At 45.1% G+C, this 23,245-nt stretch overlaps 1 protein-coding gene across 5 annotated transcripts in view; it reads right to left on the bottom strand.

Moving 5' to 3' along the window:
* LACC1 (laccase domain containing 1) overlaps positions 1 to 23,245 on the bottom strand; it is a 291,447-nt gene that overhangs the window by 88,915 nt on the left and 179,287 nt on the right. For all 5 annotated transcript variants that reach the window (XM_069639981.1, XM_069639978.1, XM_069639980.1 and 2 more), the window contains exon 4: positions 6,809 to 6,974. In XM_069639981.1, the coding sequence (XP_069496082.1) occupies positions 6,809 to 6,974 (166 nt within the window). The remainder of the gene's footprint in view (positions 1 to 6,808; positions 6,975 to 23,245) is intronic.

The raw sequence follows: 23,245 nt of genomic DNA on the forward strand, positions 1-23,245 counted from the left end.
GGATCCTGGTCGATCATTTCACACCGGGAACGAAATAACAGTGGGTAGCCATGGATAATAGGCCCCTGGCGCCTGTCACACTAGAGGAATGGCTCTGGGTCCCAAGGAGTACGATCCCCAGAACCGTCTTGAACCACCCGATTCTGAAAGTATTGTGGTCCCTATGGAGAGAGGGAGGTTACTACAGATGGCTCACGACATGGCCCTCCCCCTTGAGCTGTATATGGGCCCCCCCTTTCTTGGCCAAAATAGCGGAACCAGCAGCTTACCAGACGTGGTTCGAGGCGGGCCTTAGTAGGACCGGCCAACTGTGGGTGGGGGGCTCCTTCCTCCCCCTGAAGGACCTCGAGGAAGCCCTGGGAATAGGCACGCTTTCCCTGTTTCGTTATCTTCAGCTCAAGGGTGTCCTCACCGAGCCATCTTGGGGCGATACCCTCAGGAGGGAACTCACAGACTTTGAAAAGCTCCTTTTGACCGCAAAGGGTTCCAAGGGGATAATCTCTCGCCTATACAAGCTCTTTCTATTCTCTATCCCCCGAGACCCACCACCAGCACGCACGCAATGGGGTAGGGACCTAGGTGAGGAAATCGATGACGAGAGATGGACAGAGATGTGTAGACGGGCTAATCGGTCCACATCCTCCCTCCAATATCGCCATCAGGCCCTCAAGATATTACATAGATGGCACTACCCCCCGCAAAGGATAGCTAGAATGCGGCCAGGATATGACCCACACTGTTGGAAATGCAAGATAGAAAGAGGTGACTATATCCACATGTGGTGGGGATGCCCAGTGGTTCAGAAATACTGGGACAAGGTGCGGGCCTGGATTAAAGGGGTGGATGGGATCGAACGAGCTTCCTGCCCTTGGCTCCTCCTTTTCGGGATTAGCAACGGGGAGGACCAGGATAGCACTCAAGACCACATGCTCCAGGTGATGCTGGTAGCAGCTAGATGCTGCCTGGCACAGAAATGGAAACACCCGAAAATGCCAGGGGAAAAAACCTGGGTGACCAAAGTAAGAGCCATCTACGACATGGAGTTCCTCACACACCTGCTTGATGAGTCCAAGTCCAGCATCGAGGAAATCTGGCTCCCCTTTTTTGACAAATACGGCCGAGTGGTCTAGGACCTGGTGGCCGAGCTGAGGGATCCCCCTCCTCCCCAAGGACACGGGACCATGGCCCAAGGACCCGGTTGTGAACTGAACCCGTTTGATCCGCATGACTTTGACGTGCCACACGCACAATGCACTGCCGCCTCTATCACTAAAAGAGCCCGTTACGCAAGTAACTACCTATGCTATGAACGCTCGAACTGAAGGGGGGTGGGGGGAGGGAAAAGGAGGGAGGGGTAAGGGGTGTGTTGCGTTTGGTTTTTTCTATATGTTAACTCACATTAATAAATGCAATGTAATCTCGTAATGCACAAAGGAAACCTAATAAAATTGATTTTCAAAAAAAAATCATATATATATACAAGATTTAAATAGGACATCAATGTCATGAAGGGAAAAACCATGGGAGAAAACTTGGTCGACAACCTTTGGTGAGTGGGGATAACACTTAAAATGGTGACGGGGACCTACCTTCAGAGATTGGCTGGGGGTGGGGAAAACATAATTGTGGGTTTCGTTGCCCAGCAAGGAATATTTGTGGGAACTTGTTTCTAGCACATAATAACCACTGCTCCAGGCAACTCACAAAATATCTAAAATCTACACACTACTTCTTGTCTTTTCAGACTTGCACACATTTCAAAAAAGCAAAATTGCCCTGCTCCTTCTGCTCCTACGTTAGTCGCTCCTTCTGCTCGTACGTAAGTCCTCTTGAAGATCCTTGGGCGCTTTAAACCCATGAAAATGTTGTGCTGTACAAGACTTCATATCATAGCATAACAGCACTGCAAATACCGTCACTCATTATCCTGTGAAGCAGAGTTCTGGCAGGCTCTAGGAACACTAGTGGTAGCAACAGTGGAGGAAATGAATACAGTTTCAGCTGCAGTCAGTCACTAGAATCCCTGTGGCACGGACGGGCTGATGCGGCTATATATCTGCCTGTCAACTCAAGTAATGTGGGACAGAGGGAAGGCCAGGGCTACAATAATACAATTATAGGTGTCTTCCTCTGGGCCACCAACAGAGGAGCAGGAGAGGCGAACTATTTTGTCCATGAAATCATTCAATCAGCCCTGCTGTATTGCAGAATTTTTTGGACTAGGGTGAATAACATCTAAGGACACAAATGTTTGCATTGAAGGCAAGTGAGATTAATGTACTTGCCTAGGATAACGCAGTTAGGTTAAGTAGTGAAGCCAGAATTTTAAACCACTCTTGAATTTAAGCATTTACCACCTACCTTCCGAGCTGCAGTTAGTAAAAAATATGTTTTGGGGATTTCAAGCTCTACGATAATATGGCTTTATACAGTGTATGTGCAATGTACACACAGCACCTCAAGCAACCTGGCAATATAAAAAGACTTGTATTAAACAGGTTAAGCCAAATGAGTATCATTGTAGCTGTATTTTCCATATCCTGAATGGAAGACTACAAGACCCAGAATGCAACCCCTCTTCTTGCATGTTAAACAAGTAGACCTAAAAAATATGAAATAAGCATTAAAAACTAGCTTTATTTTGAACGCTCTTCTGCTGTGGGCATTCTTGATGTTAAAAGCTGCCATAACTTTACCCTTCCCATACGAAACCAGACACTTCAAGACTCCTGTGGAGATAGTTGGGTCCTGTCCCCACTAACACCCCCAATCTTTCTTCTGACATACAACTGCTGACATTCTTATTAACTAAAATCGGACTTCTTATAATCATGAATGTATTATATAGTTTTATCTGTTTCACGCCTAAGGTTTGTACCCTTTGTTCAAAGATAAACTACCTGTGACCGTATTTGATTGTCTTGAAATTAGACAGAGATTGTTTAGGTAAATGCAACTGTGTGGGGGCTTTCCGTTGGAAATCTCACAGTTTAAATTCCCTAAATATTTCTGCATCAGAATAGTGCTGCTACTAGTAAAGCAATGTATTATAGAAGTAATGTTCAGGCCTTTGTTACATGTGAGACCACAGACACCGTCTATTATGCTGTCCTGCTCATGAGTCAGAGCAGCTGTTAAGGTGAGCGAGGGCCAACCAGCAACGACCTTGCATTTCCGGGGTGGGAAAAGCCCCATTAACCGAAAGGTCATTGCTCGTAAGACATTTTGATCATCCTGTATAATATCCTCATGCCGCTTCCTAGCGTTTACTAATCTGAAATATGCCCTCACCTCTTGGCACGGGCGTCCTGCCGTGCAATCGTTATTAATAAGGGAACATCGTCATATAACTCCCACTCTCTTCAAAGCCACCTTCCATCACATTGAGGGTGGGCAGAAAGAATCAGCTCTCCAATAATTAGTTATTTTTGTCTGTCTCTAAGAAAGAATCTGTGGGCCTCCAAAATAATTTCTTTTGGAGTCGAATGCTTGGCACAGACCTTGGGAGGAGAGGCTGCGCTGTGAGTAAAAGAGACAAGATGGACAAAGGCAATCTGCTGCTGAATTTGAAGGGCCTCTTAGACCTGGTACTGTGCTGTGTTTTGGACCCAGTACAACAGATGCCTGATGTGGCAATAGGTGGGAGGTTCACCCAAAGCCAACCAGAGTCTGGACACACTGCATGAAGTTTTGGGTGTGAACACAAGACTTTTACTTTGTCACCATTCATGTGTAGTTCATGCAACAGTACACTGGCATGTGCAGACGTGATGTCAGCAGTGGGGGCATCTACTAGATTCGTGTTGGACACTGGGGTAGCCTCCAGTCCTGGATGTTGTGATCCAATACGGCTGCGATGCAGATGTCACATGTCACTATTCCAGAAAATCAGATTCATGCCACTATCATTGTGGCTGTGTGGTCATTCACTGGCCACCAGCATCTCCCTGAAAGCTGGAACCCCACACATGCAAAAATATGACAAAAAACAAGAGAACAACTATAGAATATATTCCCAGTTGTGCTAGTGAAGCTGACTGCCCGAGTTTGGTCGGCTGTGTTGGTCCAAGGGATTGGGTGTCATTCCTCCAGCTGAGCCTGCTGACCGACTTCTGGCGGCACAATTCCTGGAGGCTCTGGTTATCCAGGAGATTGGATACTGCTATTTCGGGCTGCCAGTAAGCATGCTCCACACACTTAGCTCATAGAACCTCCTGTCTATCCACCATGGACAGTGACGACCACAATGGTGATGACTCATTTGACCTTATCACCTGCCAAAGCTAGGAGAAGTGTGGTTTGCCTAACTAGCCAACAATTACTTCAAGACCACTGATCCCCAGCACCGCTTCAGGGTCACGTCATTGGACAAACTGTTCCAGCACACAATTTGCTGTGTGCTGGCTGATCTGCCAGGAGTTCTGAACATAAGTGTCAACATTCGTATTCATGCAACATCAGAAAAGGAAAATATTATCAGGCTCACAGCGGTCCTTTGCCGCCTCAGGGATAATGGACTCACCATGAACAAGCGCAAGTCTTTATACCGGCAAGTGGAGTTCTTCAGCTATGTGTTCAAAGACACAGGTCTCTCAGAAGACTCACAAAAGGTAATGGACATCAAGATAGCACCTCAATCTACATCCCGTCCAAGGTGAAGGGTTTTCCAAAAACGGTGAACGTTTGCTTGCAATTTATCCATGCCAGTGTCACAGAACTGCTAAGAGCCCTCACAAAGAAACACCACCTGTAGCTATAGGGCTCAGTGGAGCAAGGTACCTTTGAGGCTACCAAGGTGGCATTGGTTGCCAAAACTAAGATGGTGCTCTATGACCTCTCGAGACACTGGTGGAAGCCAGCCCTTTGGGGCTTGGAGCTGTATTAGTGCAGGTTGACCAACCTGAAGTTCATCGTCCGACTGTGTCAGCTGCTCTCTCACTCTCACCAAGCAGTGCTACTCACAAATAGAGCATGAGGTGTTGTCTGTCCTATAGGGGAGCTGGCACTTTCAATTGTGTCTATGTGCACCCCACACAGTGGTGACTGACCACAAGCCACTACTAATCATCATGCTTGAGCTTGAGTGTTAGAGAGTTCACTTCCTCACAAAGAGCAGCAGAATGTGTTCCCATGGATCACCCCTTTAGCTCTGTTATTCAACATTTTCATGAAAACTCTAACATTCCAGCTAAAGGAATACGAAAAACCCTTTGATTCGTATGGCAGTGCACACCGATTGATCAGCAATCGTCCGTTAGAGATAAAACGGAACTCAACACACAAAATGGTCCCAGGCTTTGGAGAGTGAATCAATTGCAGCATAAGAGTTGCCTTATTTTGGTTTTTAATCCAGGCAAATGAAATTTAGTTACAAAAGCACAAATTAAATGTATGACGTTGCCGGTTCGTGTTTTATACTGGGTCTATGTCACTGTAAGGCTTTTAACAAACTATTGATATTTTAGGGGGGTATTAGAATAATCACGATCACTGTCAGGTGACCAGCAGGTTTTCATATCCTTAAAAAATCAATACAGTAACATCTTGACAATACAATGGGCCGCACATCAAATTGGTCATAATAACTACCCTTTTAAACGCTCACACTCTTAACACAGATACACTACATGACCCGTAACAAGGAAAGCATAGCAAAAAAGTTAAAATATTCCACAAACAAACTGGAAAATAAAAAAAGCCATACATTCCTAGCTCTTAATGACCTTAGCTTGCGCCCTTTAGTGCAGAGAATCCCTGTTAAACGTCTCTGCTTAGATCACAAGTCATAAAGGGCCTCAAACGCTAATCAAGCTACATATTGTCATCTGCTAAATCCCAACCAAAGGTTCTGTGATCCTCTTCCACATCTGTTTTCACAAATGTGCCCTTTCACCATCTTCGAATTCAGGGAATAATCCCAGAACCCCCTACCCACTCACCCCTTCCTCTAATCCCTCTCTACGTGCAGGAGAGATCCCCGTAGCCCACTACCCGAGCCCGATCTTTCCCTCACTACTACCTCACTAGCTCACTGTGTCTATGGCGCCTGATTCCAAGCTCCCACACGTCACATCGATGTTCCTCTAATCCAGGCCGTGTGCATTTCCAGATGTCGGCATGCATCACACTGTGTTAGCATCTCCCCTCATATGGTCTACTCCTTGTAAAAAAAGGGAAGCCCACTATTCAGGAATCCTGTCTGGAATTGGGAAATGCAAAAGTCTCTTCTGAAATGAAGGAACATCAACACCTTCCCAAGCACACAATTCTGTACCTTAAAGTTCCATAAGAAGCTCAAATACATGCACTAGGACGAGCCCTTGCCTCCCGCCCTACTATCAGGATTGAGACCAACACTAATGAGATGGAAAGGGCAACACAAGCAACAGAGGAAGCATTACAGAAACACCCAACTAGAAACACTTCTCACTATGTAGCTCATATTGATCCGACCCACAAAACTGCATCCAGCTAATGAGCTTCTCATCTGCAAACCACATGTCTACAGAGTAATGTCCTCCATTCAACATACATTTCTAGACTGCATCTGCTGCTTTACTCTGCACCGAGAGCCATTTCACCTAAAGCTCACCACATTCCTCTGAAACATACTCGGCAGCCAACAGCCTGCATACCCACAATACATGATGGGGGAAGTAGAATCGCTGACTTAAGTTCTGTTCCCATGCAGCCTCACACCTGGTATCACTCATATTCACTCATATAACTGGTATGGACCATCTGCCAAAGGATCACCACTTCACAAGTCACATCTTATTATATTGCTAATATAATTAAGAATGCTTACCCGAGTGAGCAGCGCCACAGACCTTCTTGACAGGATCCGAGAAAAGAATGGGTATACAGTCTGCACCAGGGGCTGCAATTGTTACACCTTTCCTGTTGGTTACTATTCCATCATAGCTATCAGGTTCAGGCTTCCCCACGATCCAAACTTGATTCCCATGATCAACCTATCTTTTCAGGGTGAAAGAATGGCATTAGGTAGAACACACGAAGTGGCATCTTATCATGAAATACTGTATTTTTAGATTAGAATCCCAGAATACAGGTAGAGAGAAAAAAGACCTGCCCATCTTACAAGACAGAGGAGTATACTGTAAACACAATGCAATAGGATTTAATATGTTTGTACCTACATCTGATATTTTGTACTACTTTTTGTGCTAAGCTGTGTCAAGATCTACAAGAATCCCTGTGGCACATCCCATCACAATATACCAGATAATGTGCATCATCCTATGCTAAAAAGGAGGTTGTTACTCAATTAAAGGGATATCTCACACTGCACAGCTATTTGCCATACCATGCTAAGATGCAAACAAGAGTACGGACTGAAAACGTGACATTGATGCTGTGGCTGTAACTGTGGCTGTAAATAAGTTATGCAATTCTATTCTGTTGCTGTCAACCTGCTAACATAAGCGACAGCAACTAAACACAACAATAGCACCTTCCAACCTGCTTCCTTATCTCCAGGCTACAGACATCACACAAATCAAGCACTTGCTAAAATCCTTGACACTATCAAACATCCTCGCCACCTCACCATACCTAGACTAAGACGCATAGGTGCGAGAGGCTCTGGCTTGCCGAACACTAACACCCAGCAGCAAAGCACTAACACATACCACACGTTGCCCTATCCCTCTCAAGAGTGTTGGTCTCAATCCTGATAGTGGGGCAGGAGGCAAGGGTTCATCATCGTGCATGCAATTGTACTTCTTATGGAACTTTAAGGTCTAGAATTGTGTGCTTGGGAAGGTGTTGCATCATTTCAGAAGAGACGTTTGCATTTCCCAATTCCAGACAGAATTACAAGAGTGGGCTTCCCTTTTGTATAAGGAGTAGGCCATATGAGGGGAGATGCTAACACACTGTGATGCATGTGGAGATCTGAAAAGGCACATGGCCTGGCTTAGAGGAAAATCTATGTGCTGAATGAGAGCAGGGTAACAGGTGCCATAGACACAGTGAGTTAGTGAGGTAGGAGTGAGGGAAGGATCAGGCTGGGATAGTGGGCTACTGGGATCACTCCTGCACGTAGAGAGGGATTGCAGGAAGGGAGTGAGTGGGGAAGGGATTCTGGGAGTATGCCCTACATGTGAACGATGTTGAAAGGGAAAATGTGCAGGAAGTGGGAGAGGAGGTATTCACTCCCCTGCCCTTTGTTCACCCGAGTGCCTGAATGGAACCAGTGCCCACTGGGGGCTGGCTGTCCTGACTGGACAGCCACCCCCCCTTTCTGTAAAATTCTGAGAGAGATTGCAGAGGAGTCTGTGCTGAAACTGAATAAAAGGTCAGGTTCCAGGGGTGAAAGGCAAGTCGACCACTGGAACCTGAGGTAACCGAAGAAGAAGATGACCAGAGATGCCTGCAGACCCTTTGAAACACTGAAAGGACCACTACTGTCCGGACCTTGTTTTCTATGTGACAGAGGAGCTCCAAAGTGGACATCTCCTTCCCTTTGGCTGGTTGGACCAACCAGCCCTGAGAAGAACTACAATCTGAGCCAACTCCTGAGGTGCTGTGCCTTTCCAGAGCTGCAGGCCGCGAATAACAGGTGACCTCCGACACATTTGTAGTGCAATGTCTTGCAGAGGCCGAATTTGTCAGAGTCTTTGCTGAGCTCCATATGAACCTCCAGAGACACAATCTGACTCATCCAAGTCCCCTCAACAGAGTGCAGGAATGCAGGGGTTTGAAAAAGATTGAGCGAGCGCAGAACGTCCTTTGTTGGTGCTGCAGAAAAGGTGCCAAAACTGCAGAATGACCAGAGAAGACGAAGTAATCCGTGCCAGAGGTCCACTCTTGAGACTGCTGCTGAGACATCCCGTTCAGAGTCCTGCTTTTTGTCACCAGACCAAGGAATCCGGAGACCGGGTCCGTCATTGCTGCACAGAGGAAAATCCAGCCACAAGCATTTCTTATAGCCTAAGGAACTGTGGGGTGTGAAGGTATTGCTTACCTTAAACCAAGAAGTCGCTCCAGAGTGTTGGAGTGCAAGAAGAGGTGTCCAGGGTGTCCACTCTTACCTCTGACCCAAGCTGCCGGCTTCTGTCCCTTTAGTGAGTCCTTTAAAAGGGTCTCCAATGTTGTGTTAATTCTTCCAGTATCCCTATCTAGAGACTGAAAGTATCCACAAGAAATTTTGCTGTTCTGATGGTTTGTAAGACTTTGAGGCCTCTCCAAACGGATTTATGCTTAGAGTTAGGGAGCTGACTTTTAAAGCTTTAGTTTGTTCAGAAACTGTTGGGGTGGTCAAGGGGGGTCCTCATTATTACAAGGGATTCATGTTGTGCACACCATATTAATGACAGGGAGAGGGTAGCACTGGGGAAGTGTTACAAATGCATATGAATCTAATGGAGCTAATTATATGTTACTTTTAGTATTACAATTGTTTACAATGCATACATATTAGAAGTTCATACATGTAGAAAGATACAATATTAAAACTGCAAATGCAACACAAACACAATCCACACAATGGGGTGCTTTTCTCCACGGTTAACTGTTGCACATTAATTCTGAGTAGCAGGGACATTCTTGATGGAAAGAAAAATGAGCTGCCTATTAAAAGGGTCAGCATACGAACAGGACAAGGTTTACAGTCCCACAAGGGAACAGATGTTATCTCACCCTTTATATTAAAATCTTTAGAGGGGTTTGTCATTTGTTTGGTGGTAATAAACTTGAGGCCCGAGGCCTGGGTAAGGCGGTTAAGTGTTTTTCCAGGTCATCAGAGGCTGTATGTGGGCGCACAAATTAGAAGGTCTTTTAGAGGCAGCAGGAGTCTGGAGAATTGAGACTGCACTCAGTAGTTCAAAGAAAATCCTGTTTATGCAGACCTTCCTCTATTTGCTAAAATACATAAGCGGACCATGTGCAATCACACTGAAAGTTAAAGGCCTTATGCAAGTTTTTGCTAGCAATTAATATTGTTTTCAATATCAATGTTTAAACATTTACTGACGTCATGACCTACTACGGACGAATCCTAAAAAGAGGTGTGTTTTGAATATGATCTGAAGATAATAATCAAGATAAGACTGGAAGAATTGGGAAGAGGTGGAATTTCTTTGAAGAGGTTTTGTCTAATCATATTTGGGGGATGGATGGTAACAAAGTACCTGGGAGTGTTTTTAATTGTTGCAAAAAATTATATAAGATGCCAACTGATGTTTTATTGTTGAGACTTGGGTTAGTATGGTCCTGCAACACCATCTAACCACTCCCTGGAGCTTTGTACAATCAAATTGCTGTATGTACAACCTTGTACTTTCTTCTTAAGTGGTGGGCTTATTTTGGATTAAGGTGATTAAAGGCCCATCCACACATTTGGAGAGCCAGGGTAGGAGCCGAGGTGTTTCAGACTTTGGGGGTCTTCTGTCCACACCTTTCAGCTACAGCACTTAACGACGAGGACCAGTTTTCCTTGCACAGTGAAAAAGAGGTCTGCAGATGCCATATTGGTTAAAGGTCCATCTGCTCCCTGGAGATGTGGTGCCGCAACTTAGCTGTGTGGAGTAATTTGACGAAGCACCATATCGGAGCACCTCAGGTTCACGTGAGTACACATTTGGGGGTGTAAAGCAAGGGGCGAAATAGGGCTAAAAAAGGGGTTGTTTTTTATGTTAGTTTTTTGCAGGTAAGGGTAGACTTGGAGTGTGGGTGTGAAATTAGCTAAGGTTGCAGGATTTCGAAAAGTGGATGTTTTTTGATAGAGTGGTTGAACTGTTCTGTGTTGTAAGTCCTTTGTATGTATTTTTTACCTAGTTTTGCATTTTAGAGGTGTGAGGGGGTACCTTACCCTGCACGACCAGTGTGAAGCTTGTCCTGATACACTTTAGTTTGCTTATATGGTTAGCTGGAACCCTCACCTGAAGGTGGGTTGTCTCTTGTGGTAAGTCGAACCGTAGATGCCTTTCTGAAGTAGGCCTATACATTTGTTTGTATTTGCCGTGCAGGTGGAGCCCCTCAACTCGATTTTCTTGGTTAGTCGAAGTAGATGCACAATTTACAATCTTAAACATTCCTTTTCTTATTCAAAAATTATTTAGACTCCAGATCTCCATTTGCAACCTCGTTTGCACCGAAACAAACAGTGAATCCTTAGGGTGTACTTAACTTCTATGCCTGCTCCTGTGCCGGTGGAGGGTTGCGGGTATCTCTTTGAGTGTCTTTCAGATAGATTAATCACTTATTGCCCTCCACCTTCACAGCAGTCAGAGTCGCATAGACCAGCACAAAGGTGCAAATGTAGAAGCTGTATTTTGTGGTGATCGTTGGTAGTCTCGCCGCTTTCTCCTGTTATCTGTTAGTGAGAAGACACAACCTGTGATGATATAATCTTAAAACTATTTGTTACTGCTGTAATATATTCCCTAAACTCTTTGAAGACCACTGCTGTCTTGTGTGTATCCGATGACATACATGTAGGTAAGAGAGGTGTATGTAGCCTATGCCCAGCCCAGTCACAATTTTGTGAAGGCTCAAATGGTGGTCTTTCTCTGGTTAATTTTGTATGTAAAATAAGACTAGTTGGAGCAAAATGAACCATGATTTATATCACAATGCACACAATTTGGCTAACTGGGCCTTAAGGACCAGATAAAGCTTCTCCACAATCCCGTTGGCCTGCAGGTGGTACACCAAGCACAATCAATGCTGTATTCCTAGCAGCAAAGTGATTTCTTCAAACAAGGCATTAAAGAAGTGGGCTCTGTTGTCGGATTTTAGAATTTCACAAATTCCTCACCCTGGAAATACCTCTAACCAGAAATCTCTGGCGTATTATGCCCCATGGTCCCACATGGACTGTAATAACTTGATGAATATACTCGGTTCACTCACTGCGGGGGTGGTGAAGTGGATTCATGCATTGGAGAAGCATACTGCCGGTGTCATGTTGGACATAGTGGACATGAAGAGCTTATTCATGGCCCTAACAGGGGAGTGATCAGGCGAGCTTTGGAAGAGATCACGGTATCTGGGAGTACAACTGGATAGAAATACCCATGATGGAGCAGCTTTTAATAATCTTAGAGTACAGGTATTGTGGGCCCTGTGTTGATTATGTATCCCGAATAACAGATATCAATTTGATTTTAAGTAAAACGATGAAATTGGATGATGATCCTGCCACACACATCCAGTTAATTCAGGAGATGTGGAGGGCAGAAATGGGAGAAGCATGGACAAAAATGTGGTGATTTGTTGCCACATGCTGAAGAAGGGACTTCTGAAAGAAGTCAGCATGATTTAGATAAAGTAGTAGGGAGGGAGGCAAAGAGATGGACAGACATTCAGGCACACATTGTACATTTTTGCAAGAGATAGCAGAAAAAAGGGATGTATACTAATTGACCTTTTCATAATAGACTTCAGGAGAATTGATCTCAGGAGAATTGACCTAATTTAAAAGGTCTATTCGGACATATATGCGGGGGAAAACCCCCTGCAATCCCCCAACCATTCCCCTTATATTATTTTATAATCCAAAACCAACCCAATAAATATATAAAATAACTAAAATAATATAAAGGTCAATTGTGCAGAAGGTCAAATTGGGACCACTATAATTAGGTCAATTAGGAAAAAAGGTCAATTGTAAAAGGTCAATTTGGGTAAAACCGGAAAAAGAGAGGGAGAATGTAGAGCAGGCACAAACAGCAGAGTTCATTCAAAATAAATTGGCAAAGATTTGTTTAGAAGGGGCAGTGATTACAAATTCTATGGAGGGACAACAGAGGCAACCGGGACAACAGGGACACAGTGAACCAGGCATATGTGCTATGTCTAGTGCACTTAGCCATTTGCAGGGTTCGAGGACAGTTTAAAGGGCAGTCAATCACAACATCGATAATAACAAGTGATGATAACTGTTCAATGGCTGAGCGGGCAGAGCACAAAAATATTAGGTGTACTCAAAGAGTCCAATTGATCTTGGAAGGAGCTATTTTTTCTAAAAGTCGATGGGAGCAAAGGGTGAACAGTTGCTGAGCTGGAAAAATAAGAGGATTCTCAGAAGAAACAGTGGCACAAATAAACAGAGTGTGGGACAGTATGTAGAAATCATTTGAAGTATCTGATGTGACTCAAAGAGCCAGAAACACCTGTTAAGATACAGTCACGTACCCACCTTTCTCTAGGTTTTAAGGGCGATGGCATGGTGTCCGCTGGCACAAATGGGAACTGATGTAACACTCTACACATTGTAGATTTGGCTGGAGGTACGGCTGCCCTTCTCAACAACTTTTGAATCTGTGGACAGTACATAGAAGCAGTTTCCTCCAGCCTGGCGAGGTGTGTACAGTCTCTCCTTCATGTGCCCGTCCTTGTGACCCCTGAAGAGCACTTGATTTTGGTCCATCCAATGCCTGAAATTACATCTGTTCCCCCTTCATCCTCTGTGCCCCTTGCGCTCCCTTTACCACCATACATGGACAAATCAGAGACTATGGGCTTCATTACGAGTTTGCTGTTATGGAAACAAGGGTGCCGGTAAGCTCACCGGCACCCTTGTTTCCGGATCAGAAAATGAGTCTGCCTGCCGTGGCTACTGTGTCCGACATGTCGGACCCTTTCGGGCGCTGAGGCCTGGTAGGCAGACTGTTCACGGAAGAACTGACATTGCTAACGGTGCCGGCGCTTCCATGTCCCCACTCCCATAGAGTCTAATAGGACTCTCTGGGAATGGGGACTTACAATTTGCCGGCGCCTGACTTCCCGGGGCGCCGGACTTGTAATGAGCCGGTGGCACCGGGAAGTCAGGTGCCGGTAAAAAAATCACGGTTCCAGCGGCAACTCTATGGTAGCACAGGAGACTTACCGCTGGACCTGTAATGAGGCCCTATGTTTGATATTGAAAATTCCTGACAATTACAACAAATTAAAAGGTCCAACTACCTCTCAGCAGCAGCATCGCACCAGACATTCCTGATCGATATCGGCTGTTTAGCTACACCAAGACTTTTTTCACATCCCTCCTGGCACCTGGCATCCAAGCAGCATCAAAGGCCAAATGGCTCCAGGTGACCAGGTATGAACTCTTGCTTTTCGTGAACACATCTCAGTCAGCGTTTAGTGCCATTAAGGAAGAATTATGGGCACAGAGGTTCATAACTTTGCAAAACCGGTACATACTCGACCTTTTGAAAGCCATGGAGGGTGGAGTATCCTGGAAAATAGGGAGAACCTACTGCACATTTGGGCCTCCCGATGACACTGAAAATGGCATGCTCACCAGAACTATTGCTGCTCTGCATAAACTGAAAGTGATCATGGAAACTGAGGCTGGGATCACCAACGACTCATGGATTTAATTTATTTATGTGGGTAGCTCCCTGGTTGAGCCTTGCTGTGAAGATTCGGATGCCTATTTTAGTCTTTTTACTTATCCTTTTTAATTCCTGCCAACTAATCCTACTTTGTTGCTCTGCCCAGATACCAACAGTTGCTGCTATGATGACCGTAATCCTGTCCAAGGCTAGGGCCAACACTACTACATCCCATACAAGTACTCCAACTGAAGCTGTTTTGTTTCCTCCACCAAATTGGCATGCTTGCGTTGAGTGGCGGGGGGATTGCAGAAATGGTGTGGGTACCAGTTTGGTTGATTCCGTGAAGGAGTTTGCCCATATTGAGACCAGAGTGAGAGATGGTTGTAGAGATGTTCCCTAAGAAGATGATAATGATTTGTTAATTTAAGTATTAACTAAAGGTGAGAATGTTGAGGTGGTCAGGAGGGTCCCCATTATTAATACGAGGGATTCATGTTGTGCACACCATATTGATGACGGGGTTGGCAGCGAAATTGGGCAGTGTTACAAATTCATATGAATCGAATGGAGTTGATAATATGTTACTTTTAGTGTTACAATCGTTTTGAATGTATACATGTTAGATCTTCGCGCACGTAGGAAGATCCAAAATTAAAACTGCAAAAGCAACACGAAGACAATCCACACAATGGGGTGCTTTGCTTGCCGGTAAATGTTGCACATGAATTCTAAGTAGCATGGACACTCTTGATGGAAAGAACAATGAGTTACCTAGTAAGAAGGTCAACGTATGAACAGGACAAGGTTTACAGTCCGGCAAGGGAACAGAGGTTATCTCGCCCTTTGTATTGAAATCTTTAGAGGGGGTTAGTCATTTGTTTGGTGGCAATAAACATGATGCCCGAGGTCGGGGTTTTTCCAGGTCATCAGAGGCTGTATGAGGCTGCATAGATTAGAAGGTCTTTAGAGGTGCAAGGAATCTGGGGAATTGAGATTGCAATTAGTAGTTCAAAGAACATCCTGTTTATGCAGACCTTCCTCCATTAGCTAAAATACATAACCAGACTATGTCGCAATCACAGTAAAAGGCCTTAGGCCAGTTATTGCTAGCAATTAATTATGTTTTCAATACCAATGTTTAACCATGTACTGATGTCATGACCTACTACGGATGAATCCCAAGAAGAGGTGCGTTTTGAATATGATCTGAAGATGATAATCAAGATAAGACAGGCCAATGAAAATGGAAGAATTGGGAAAATATGGGATTTCTTTGAAGAGGTTTTGTTCAATCATATTGCTGGGGTGGATGGTACCAAAGTATCTGGTAGTGTTTTAAATTGTTGCAAAAAGTATATAAGATGCCATCTGATTTTGTATTGTTGAGACTTGGGTAAGTTTGGTCCTACAACACCATCTAACCGCTCCCCGGAGCTTTTTACAAAAATCTTGCTTTATGTACAGCCGTGTACTCGCTTCTTAAGTCGTGGGCCTGTTTTTGGTTAAAGTGATTAAAGGCCCATCCCCACAAAACGTCCTCTAGAACGTTAAGCTCTGCTACTGTATGACTAACCAACCTTTTTCCTTCCTAAAAGACATTATCTTACGAGGTCTGTGTGTGCGTTTTGCCTTTGCCTAGTCTACAGTGGTCATATCTCCATTCTTATTTCGAAGTTTTCACAGATATCTGGTGGGACCAACCAGTCCTGAGCCAAACTACAATCGGAGCGATCTCCCAAGGTGCTGTGCCTTTCCAGAGCTGCAGACCGTGAATATCAGGAGACCTCTGAGCCATTTGTAGTGCAACATCTTGCAGAGGCCGAATCCATCCATGTCTTTGCTGAGCTCCAGGTGAACTTCCAGAGACACAATCTAACTCATCCAAGTACCCTCACCAGAGTGCAGTACTACATCTTAAGAAAAGCAACATGCACAGCTCCCATGTTAGGGATCCCAGATTATCAGGACAAATAATATTTGTTTTCACACTCCAATGGAGTAGTGATGACTGCAGTACTGACACAGAAGACTACTTTAGGACACAAACCTGGCATACTACAGTGGGAAATTAGGCCCATAATTAGAGGACATTACCCTTGTGAGCCAGCACTGGCTTTTGCTGAGTTCACAGTAGAGAGGTCAGCGAGAATAACAATGGGGTGCAGTACCACCCTATTTGTGGAGCATGCTCTCTTTGCAATGCTTGAACGACCCAAGAGTCCTTTGACCACGTAGAGTGCCTCAGGGTACAAGTTAATATTATCGAATCCAGCCATTAAGGTGGTAAGATTTAGGACTGTAAATCCAGAGACATTTGTAGCAGAATCAATAGAGGACTACAAACACGACTTCACCGCCTACATTAAGCAGTAGGATGATCTTCCAAAAGTAATAGAAAAGCAGCTTGAGGGGGAGAAGTACTTTACAGTGACGGTTCTTCGACCATAGACAAAACAGCGGAAGAGAGACACACTGGGACATTGGTAGTGAAAATAAAGACGGACGGGACATATGAAGTAGTAGCAAGTGCACGATTACCGTCATATGTTTCAGCACAAGCAGCAGAAGTAGTGGCTCTTATATTGGCATTAGAGCAGAGCAAGAACCAGGAAGTGACAACCAGGAAGTGACAATCTATTCAGACTGCGCCTACTGATGTCTACAGTGCATTCTGGGTTGTCACAATGGCAGAGGAGGGGCTTCCGACATGCTGCTGGCACGCCAGTGCAGCACACGCCCCTATTGGGCAGACTCATGGAGGCGCTTCAACTCCCAGAAAACATAGCGGTTGGGGTGTGTGAATGCTGTAACGGCCTATTAAAGGAAAAGATAGCTAAGATAAAGACCACTCTTAATAAGAGTTGGCTGTACTGTCTGCCCTTAGCCTTGTTTGCATTGCACAAGCAGCCTGAATCTGACCACCATTTAACGCCACATGAGTTGGTAACCGGACAGTGCATGCGACTACCCCTGGCTCCTCCTAGGGCATTGACTGACGCCAATTCTGTATCAAGTGCGTTTGGTACTGAGATGCATGAATGTGTAGATTCTTTGATGGCTAGTGCATCTTTTATTTCTCACCAACTGCAGGCACGGCGGGAGAGGAAGAAGAACGAAGAGGAGGACATTCCGGAGACAAAACAAATATCACCTAGCACCGTCATTGCTTTAACCATGGGAATCGGTTCTGCTCCGGAATTTCACCGGAACCTGGTTTAAGCCCCGGTTTATTGGCCCCTATACTGTGGAGGAAGTAACCGACCGAGCAGTGAAGATTTGCCGGAAGTGTGCCTGGAATTACATTGGAGATCTTAAACCCTCTCAGGTCTGACCTGGCAGGCGGGATGGCACCTGCTTGCACACTTCCATGGTAGCATCTCCCAGCGGCGAAGAAGACGAGGGCGATTTCATGCAAGAGGAAGAAGAAAATACCAAACCAAGAGAGAGACAAGCAGAAGATTTGCAACCAAATCTTACATGCTCCAGAGCAAGAGAGCTAGGGAAAGGACTTTTCATGCATCCAGGCACACTGGGCCTCATTACGAGTATGCCGGTCCGGAAACAATGTGTGTGCCGGTAAGCGCCACATCGGTCCTCATTACGAGTATGCCGATCCGGAAACAATGTGCCGGTAAGCCTACCAGCACCATTGTTACCGGACTGGCACACTAAGAGTCTGCGGGTGGCGGCTATCCCGTCCGCCAGGTCTGACCTGGCAGGCTGGATGGCACCTGCTTGCACACTTCCATGGTAGCATCGGCACCGTTGTTAACGGTGCCGGTGCTACAGTCATCTCCTTCCGGGGACGTCCAATCTGGAAGCAGACAGGCTCAGCCGCCTGGCCGCCGGCAATTACAACTGGCAGCTGTACGGGTGAATTCTGCAGGAAGGTTTCAGCAGATGTGATCACCCAACAACAGACCTCTTTGAGACATTTCACAATCGGATGTGCCAGCAGTTCGCGCCATGTGGAGGAAGGGGACGCAACTCTCTAGGAGAAGCACTCCAGATACCTTGGGATGGGATGTGGGCGTATGCATTTCCACCCACACCGCTCATGCACAAGGTAGTGAGCAAGATCAGGAGCTAGAGAACCTCAGGATCATCCTCGTGGCGCCTCGCTGGCCGGCACGACCCTGGTTCCTGGACCTATGGCAGATGTTACTCCAGCCGCAGATTCTACAGACCCTCGAGAAGGGCCCTCTCCTAGTGCAGCTGGGAGGCACTGTGCTACACCCCTCTCCAGAGAGACTAGCCCTAACAGTCTGGTTCCGGAGCAGTTGACGCTCCAGCACCTTAAGCTGTCTTCCGACTATCTGGAGATCATCCAAAATGCCATGAGCCAAGCCACATGCAAGCAGTACCAAAGCAAATTAACAAGATTCTGCTTTTGGGCTCAGGAACAGGGTGTGAACCCACTGATATGCACCATCGACCAAGTTTTGTCATTTTCATCCTATCTTGCCAGTTCTGGCGTCCAGGTTGATACTTGTAGAACGTACCTGGACGCTATCAGTGCGTATAGGAACTCAGACTCCCTCGTCCTCTCTTCGGCCAATCCTATAGTAAAAAAGGCACCTCACAGGGCTGACCAGGCTGTACCCTCCGGTCAAGTGGCCTCACCCCGTCTAGGACCTGAATGTTTTCCTAAGTGCTATAGCTCAAACCATTTGAACCCATGGCCACCTGAACATACCTCCACGGACAAGAGAACATACCCTCCTCCGAAGTGCAAAATTCAAAATATGTGGTTTCTTTTAATGCCCTAGAAGGGTCAGGAACGACATCTCTTACCCTCCAGCTATAAAGATAATTTGGATGTGTGGCTGATTTTAATGCAATTGGTATTTATTTTAAGGGAAGGATCAGACTTTAAGACTTACCTTGTCGGGTGATTATTCTTTGCAAGATATGCGATGTGTTTTATTTCTTTACCTTCATGTAACTAAAATGATGCTATCATCATTTCTCATCTGTTATACGGCCTGATCAAGGATAATCCACCCTATAATATAAAATCATAAGTGATGATTTTGTGTAAAATATTAATGTAACGATTTCTATAACGCTTGAAAGTGGGGTCATCATAAATCCTACAAACATGGCTCTGGTGTCATCCCGTTCCACCTTGGGCCCACTTTAATGGTATGCTGTCCAAATCGGCAATTCCTAAGGTGTTTGAAGTTTATTCACTGATGAAATAAGTGAGGATTTTGTGTAACGTTTTTTAGTAGCGCTTTAAATTGTGGTCAGTGTATATCCTACAGACATGGGACTGGTGTCATTCTGTTCCACATTTGGCCCACTTCAATGGTATACTGTCCAAACTGCAATTCCTAAGGCGTCTGAAGTCCATTAACTGGAGTTCATTCACTTATGAAGTTGTGTATAAGTGACAATTCCGTGTTACTTTCATGAGTCTGGTGGTATTCTATTCCACATGCATCCAACTTTGATGATATACTGTCCAACCCTATAATTCCTAAGGCGTTTGAAGTTTATCAACTGACATTAACTGATGAAGTTGTGTGATCAACTTGTGTAAGCGATAAGTGACGGTACAGTAACGCTTTGAATTGGGATAATTGTATTCCCTAAAGATATGGGTCTGCTGTCATTCCGACACACATTCCTCCAACTTTTCTGGTATACTGTCCAACTTTCCAATTCCCCAAAGGGGGGGTACAAACGAAGCGAGCCCTCGGTGGAGTATCCCTACAAGCGGCCAAGCCATTGAGTTCAACGCGCAGCAGTCACCTGGGGGGGGCGAGGTGAGACCGTCGGGGGTTGGGCACCAATGGGCCATAGGGGCAGAGCCCCCTAGTATGTATATAACGTTTATGTACTGTAAATTATAAATACAAGTTTAAAAAAATATATAACATTATTTGGCTTTGTAGATTAATGCATAGGTTGTGAGATGGCAGATTCCTGGGCGAGGGGTTTGACCCTCAGGCTTGGCAGGCAAGTATTAATTGGGGATGGAATCTTCTCCCTCTTCCCCATCTCCCCTTTCTGTTGTATCCATTCCAACAAATTGAAAACAGTGTTTGCTTGGTTGACACCCAAATCCCCTGCAATGTATGTCTGTTACAGCATGATACTAACTCCTTCTGATTATTGTGCTGTACCACGAGCAGAGATATTTCAAACAAGGGACCTGCATCTATGAAACCTTTTTAAATTACACACAGAGCTGCTGTGTAAACAATGTATAAAACCACATCATACCATAGTCTGTCTGATGTCCTTTAATTGGCAATCATTAATAAAATAAGGCAGTAGAAGGTGCCATGCTTCTATCAATTCTAGGGTGCTGCTGCCCTGACCGATTTTTGTCATTTTCCGCATGATCAATAGTAAACAGGCATTGGAAGACAGACAGAGCCCGGGGCTCACGTGCCTTCCCCATGCAGAATATCTGACTGGATCTATACCATGCACACAGGCACCCACGACAGAGATCGTTAATGGTGGCTGATATTATATTACAGCAGATGTATCAAAATACTCATGTGGGTGGAGACCATATAGATTCCTTGCATGGACCGAGGAAACACACACGTGTGAATGCTTTATCAAAATGGTTCAGCCATCAACCTTCAGTTTTGCATAGGTCACCCTGAATAGGACAGTTAGACCTAGAGTCCCGAGGCTTCAGTGATTAGAGGCTCAAGCAGCCGCTACCCCTCACTGATGACTCCCAATGAGGTTGAAATGTGTCTCGTGTTGCTTGTGGACTCCTGAAGAAGGAATTACCTACCGTTCTTGGGGTGGGACCAAGGCTCAGTGGCACATAGTTGTTTCGTTTGTGTTTGTTGCCTTTATTATTTATTTATTGTTATTTATCTGTTTCTCCTCTGCTTTGCATTTTCCACTTCTCCCCCTTCTATGCACTTTTCCTCTCCCCCTCTCCCATGCACTTGCACGTTCTCAATGTCACTGGGCGTAGTAAGATCGCTGTTTTGTTCTCCCCTGTTCCCCTCCCTTGCCGTGTCGCGCTCAGAAACACTTGTGTACGAGCGCGATAGAAATAAAATATTATCATCAATAAAGACATGGCAGACTGAACAATGGGCTGTAGGGTTGCCCACAGCAAAGCCAGAGGCTATGATTAAGCCAAAACCTTCTAGAAATCAACTTTTAGTTTTGCAGATGCAGCAAAACCCCTTTTTCACGCTCCCAACCACACTATTTTGCGCCATCATTAAAATGAATGGCTTGTAAATGAGGCAATACACCTATTGCATGAACTAATGTCTTGCAGGGAAGTTTTCAAAACGTTCATAATGGAACACCAGTCCTTGGGGGTTTTTTTTAATTGCGGTACAACGCAAACAGAGGGCATTTTGCAACTACGTCTATTGATTTGTAAGTAAATTACCTTGAATAAGCCAATTTCAAACTGACAACATGGAGAAAATAGTCATGTTATGATTAAACAAACTGTTGTCGCTCTAGCATCTCTTTACTGTATAAAAACCCTCAACATCAGAAGCTAACTAGTAAACTAGTCAGAAAGAAAGGTAAGCAAAATTATAAATGTAGATAATGGCATCAGTGTTTTAGACAAGTTTTATAACAAATAGCCCAGTGTGAAAAAAGGCAGTCTTGAAATTGTCTCTATTTGCACCAGGTCCAAAATACATAGAATTATGGATGGGTAGATCACAAATACAGAGATATAATCTCAGCAGATCTGGTGCTCTACTAGAGCAGTGGCACTTTTGGTAGATGGACATAAAGCTTCAAAGTCCTGCTTCTGAGTGCCATGGCGGCTTCGGCACAGAACCTTAGCCCTACCCTGCTTTCCTGGGATGTAAGGAGTGCAGCGGGACAGAATTCCCTTTTTTCCACTTCCGTGTATGTTTTCCGCAGTGTGGTACAGTTTTCCATCTTCTATGGGAGATGCATTGTTTTTCCTGTGGGAAAGTAGAGTTTTGCAGGTATTTTGCTCTTTTCCCCCCGTAAGTCTCCTGCGATGCATTCGTTAAATCCCTGCTGAGCAGGAACTGAGCGGACGCAATTGGCATGGCTGCTTTCATCCCTGATGCCCTGATCGCTGGCAATGAGTTTATCAAGTCCTCACGAAGTAGCTGCCATGATGCGAGTGGTGTGGTTGCACTCATCCCCACATCCCTCGTCTCCTGTGATGCATTCGTCAAATCCCCTTGCAGGAGCTTCAGTGACATAAGCGGTGAAGTTGCTTTCATCCTTGCTGTCCTCATCTTGCACAATCATGTTGTTAATTTTCTGAATGGGAGCTGCGCTAGGGCAAGCAGCACAGATGCTTTCCTCACCGACTCCCTCGTCTCCCATCATGCGTTTCACCAATCCCAGTGCAGGAGATGCAATGATGCAAGTGGGGCAGTTGCTTTCATCTCTGCCTCTCTCAAATCCTGCAATGCGTTCATCCAATCCCCAGGCAGGAGCAGCACAGCTGCTTTCATCCCCACCTCTCTCGTCTCCCACAGTGTGATCAATAATCCTTGCAGGGGAGCTGCGATTTCACAAGTGGCAAGGTTTCTTGAATCTTTGCCTCCGTCGTCCCCCTCAATACATTCGTCATATTCCTAGGTGAAAGCTGTGATGACGCAAGCAGCATGGATGCTTTCCTCCCCGCCTCCCTCATCTCCCATGATGCATTAGCCTAATCGCCACACAGGAGCTGCTATGGCATCAGTGGTGCGGTGTCCGGACAAAGGGTCAACTACAAAGGGTCGAATGGTCAAAGGATCGACGACACCAAAGGACCGAAAACAAAAGGATCGAATTTTTTTTTTAAATTACATTTTTTTGGGGGGTTTTCGTTTAGGAAAAAAGTTTCACAAAAAAACAGGGGTTGGGGGGGACCCCTCAAAAAAACAAAAAAATAATGAAAAAAAATAAATAAATACATTTTTCGATCCTTTTGTTTTCGGTCTTTTGGTGTCGACCCT

The sequence above is a fragment of the Ambystoma mexicanum genome, chromosome 7q (genome assembly GCF_040938575.1).
Source record: "Ambystoma mexicanum isolate Mex_15411 chromosome 7q, UKY_AmexF1_1, whole genome shotgun sequence".
NCBI classification, from domain to species: domain Eukaryota; kingdom Metazoa; phylum Chordata; class Amphibia; order Caudata; family Ambystomatidae; genus Ambystoma; species Ambystoma mexicanum.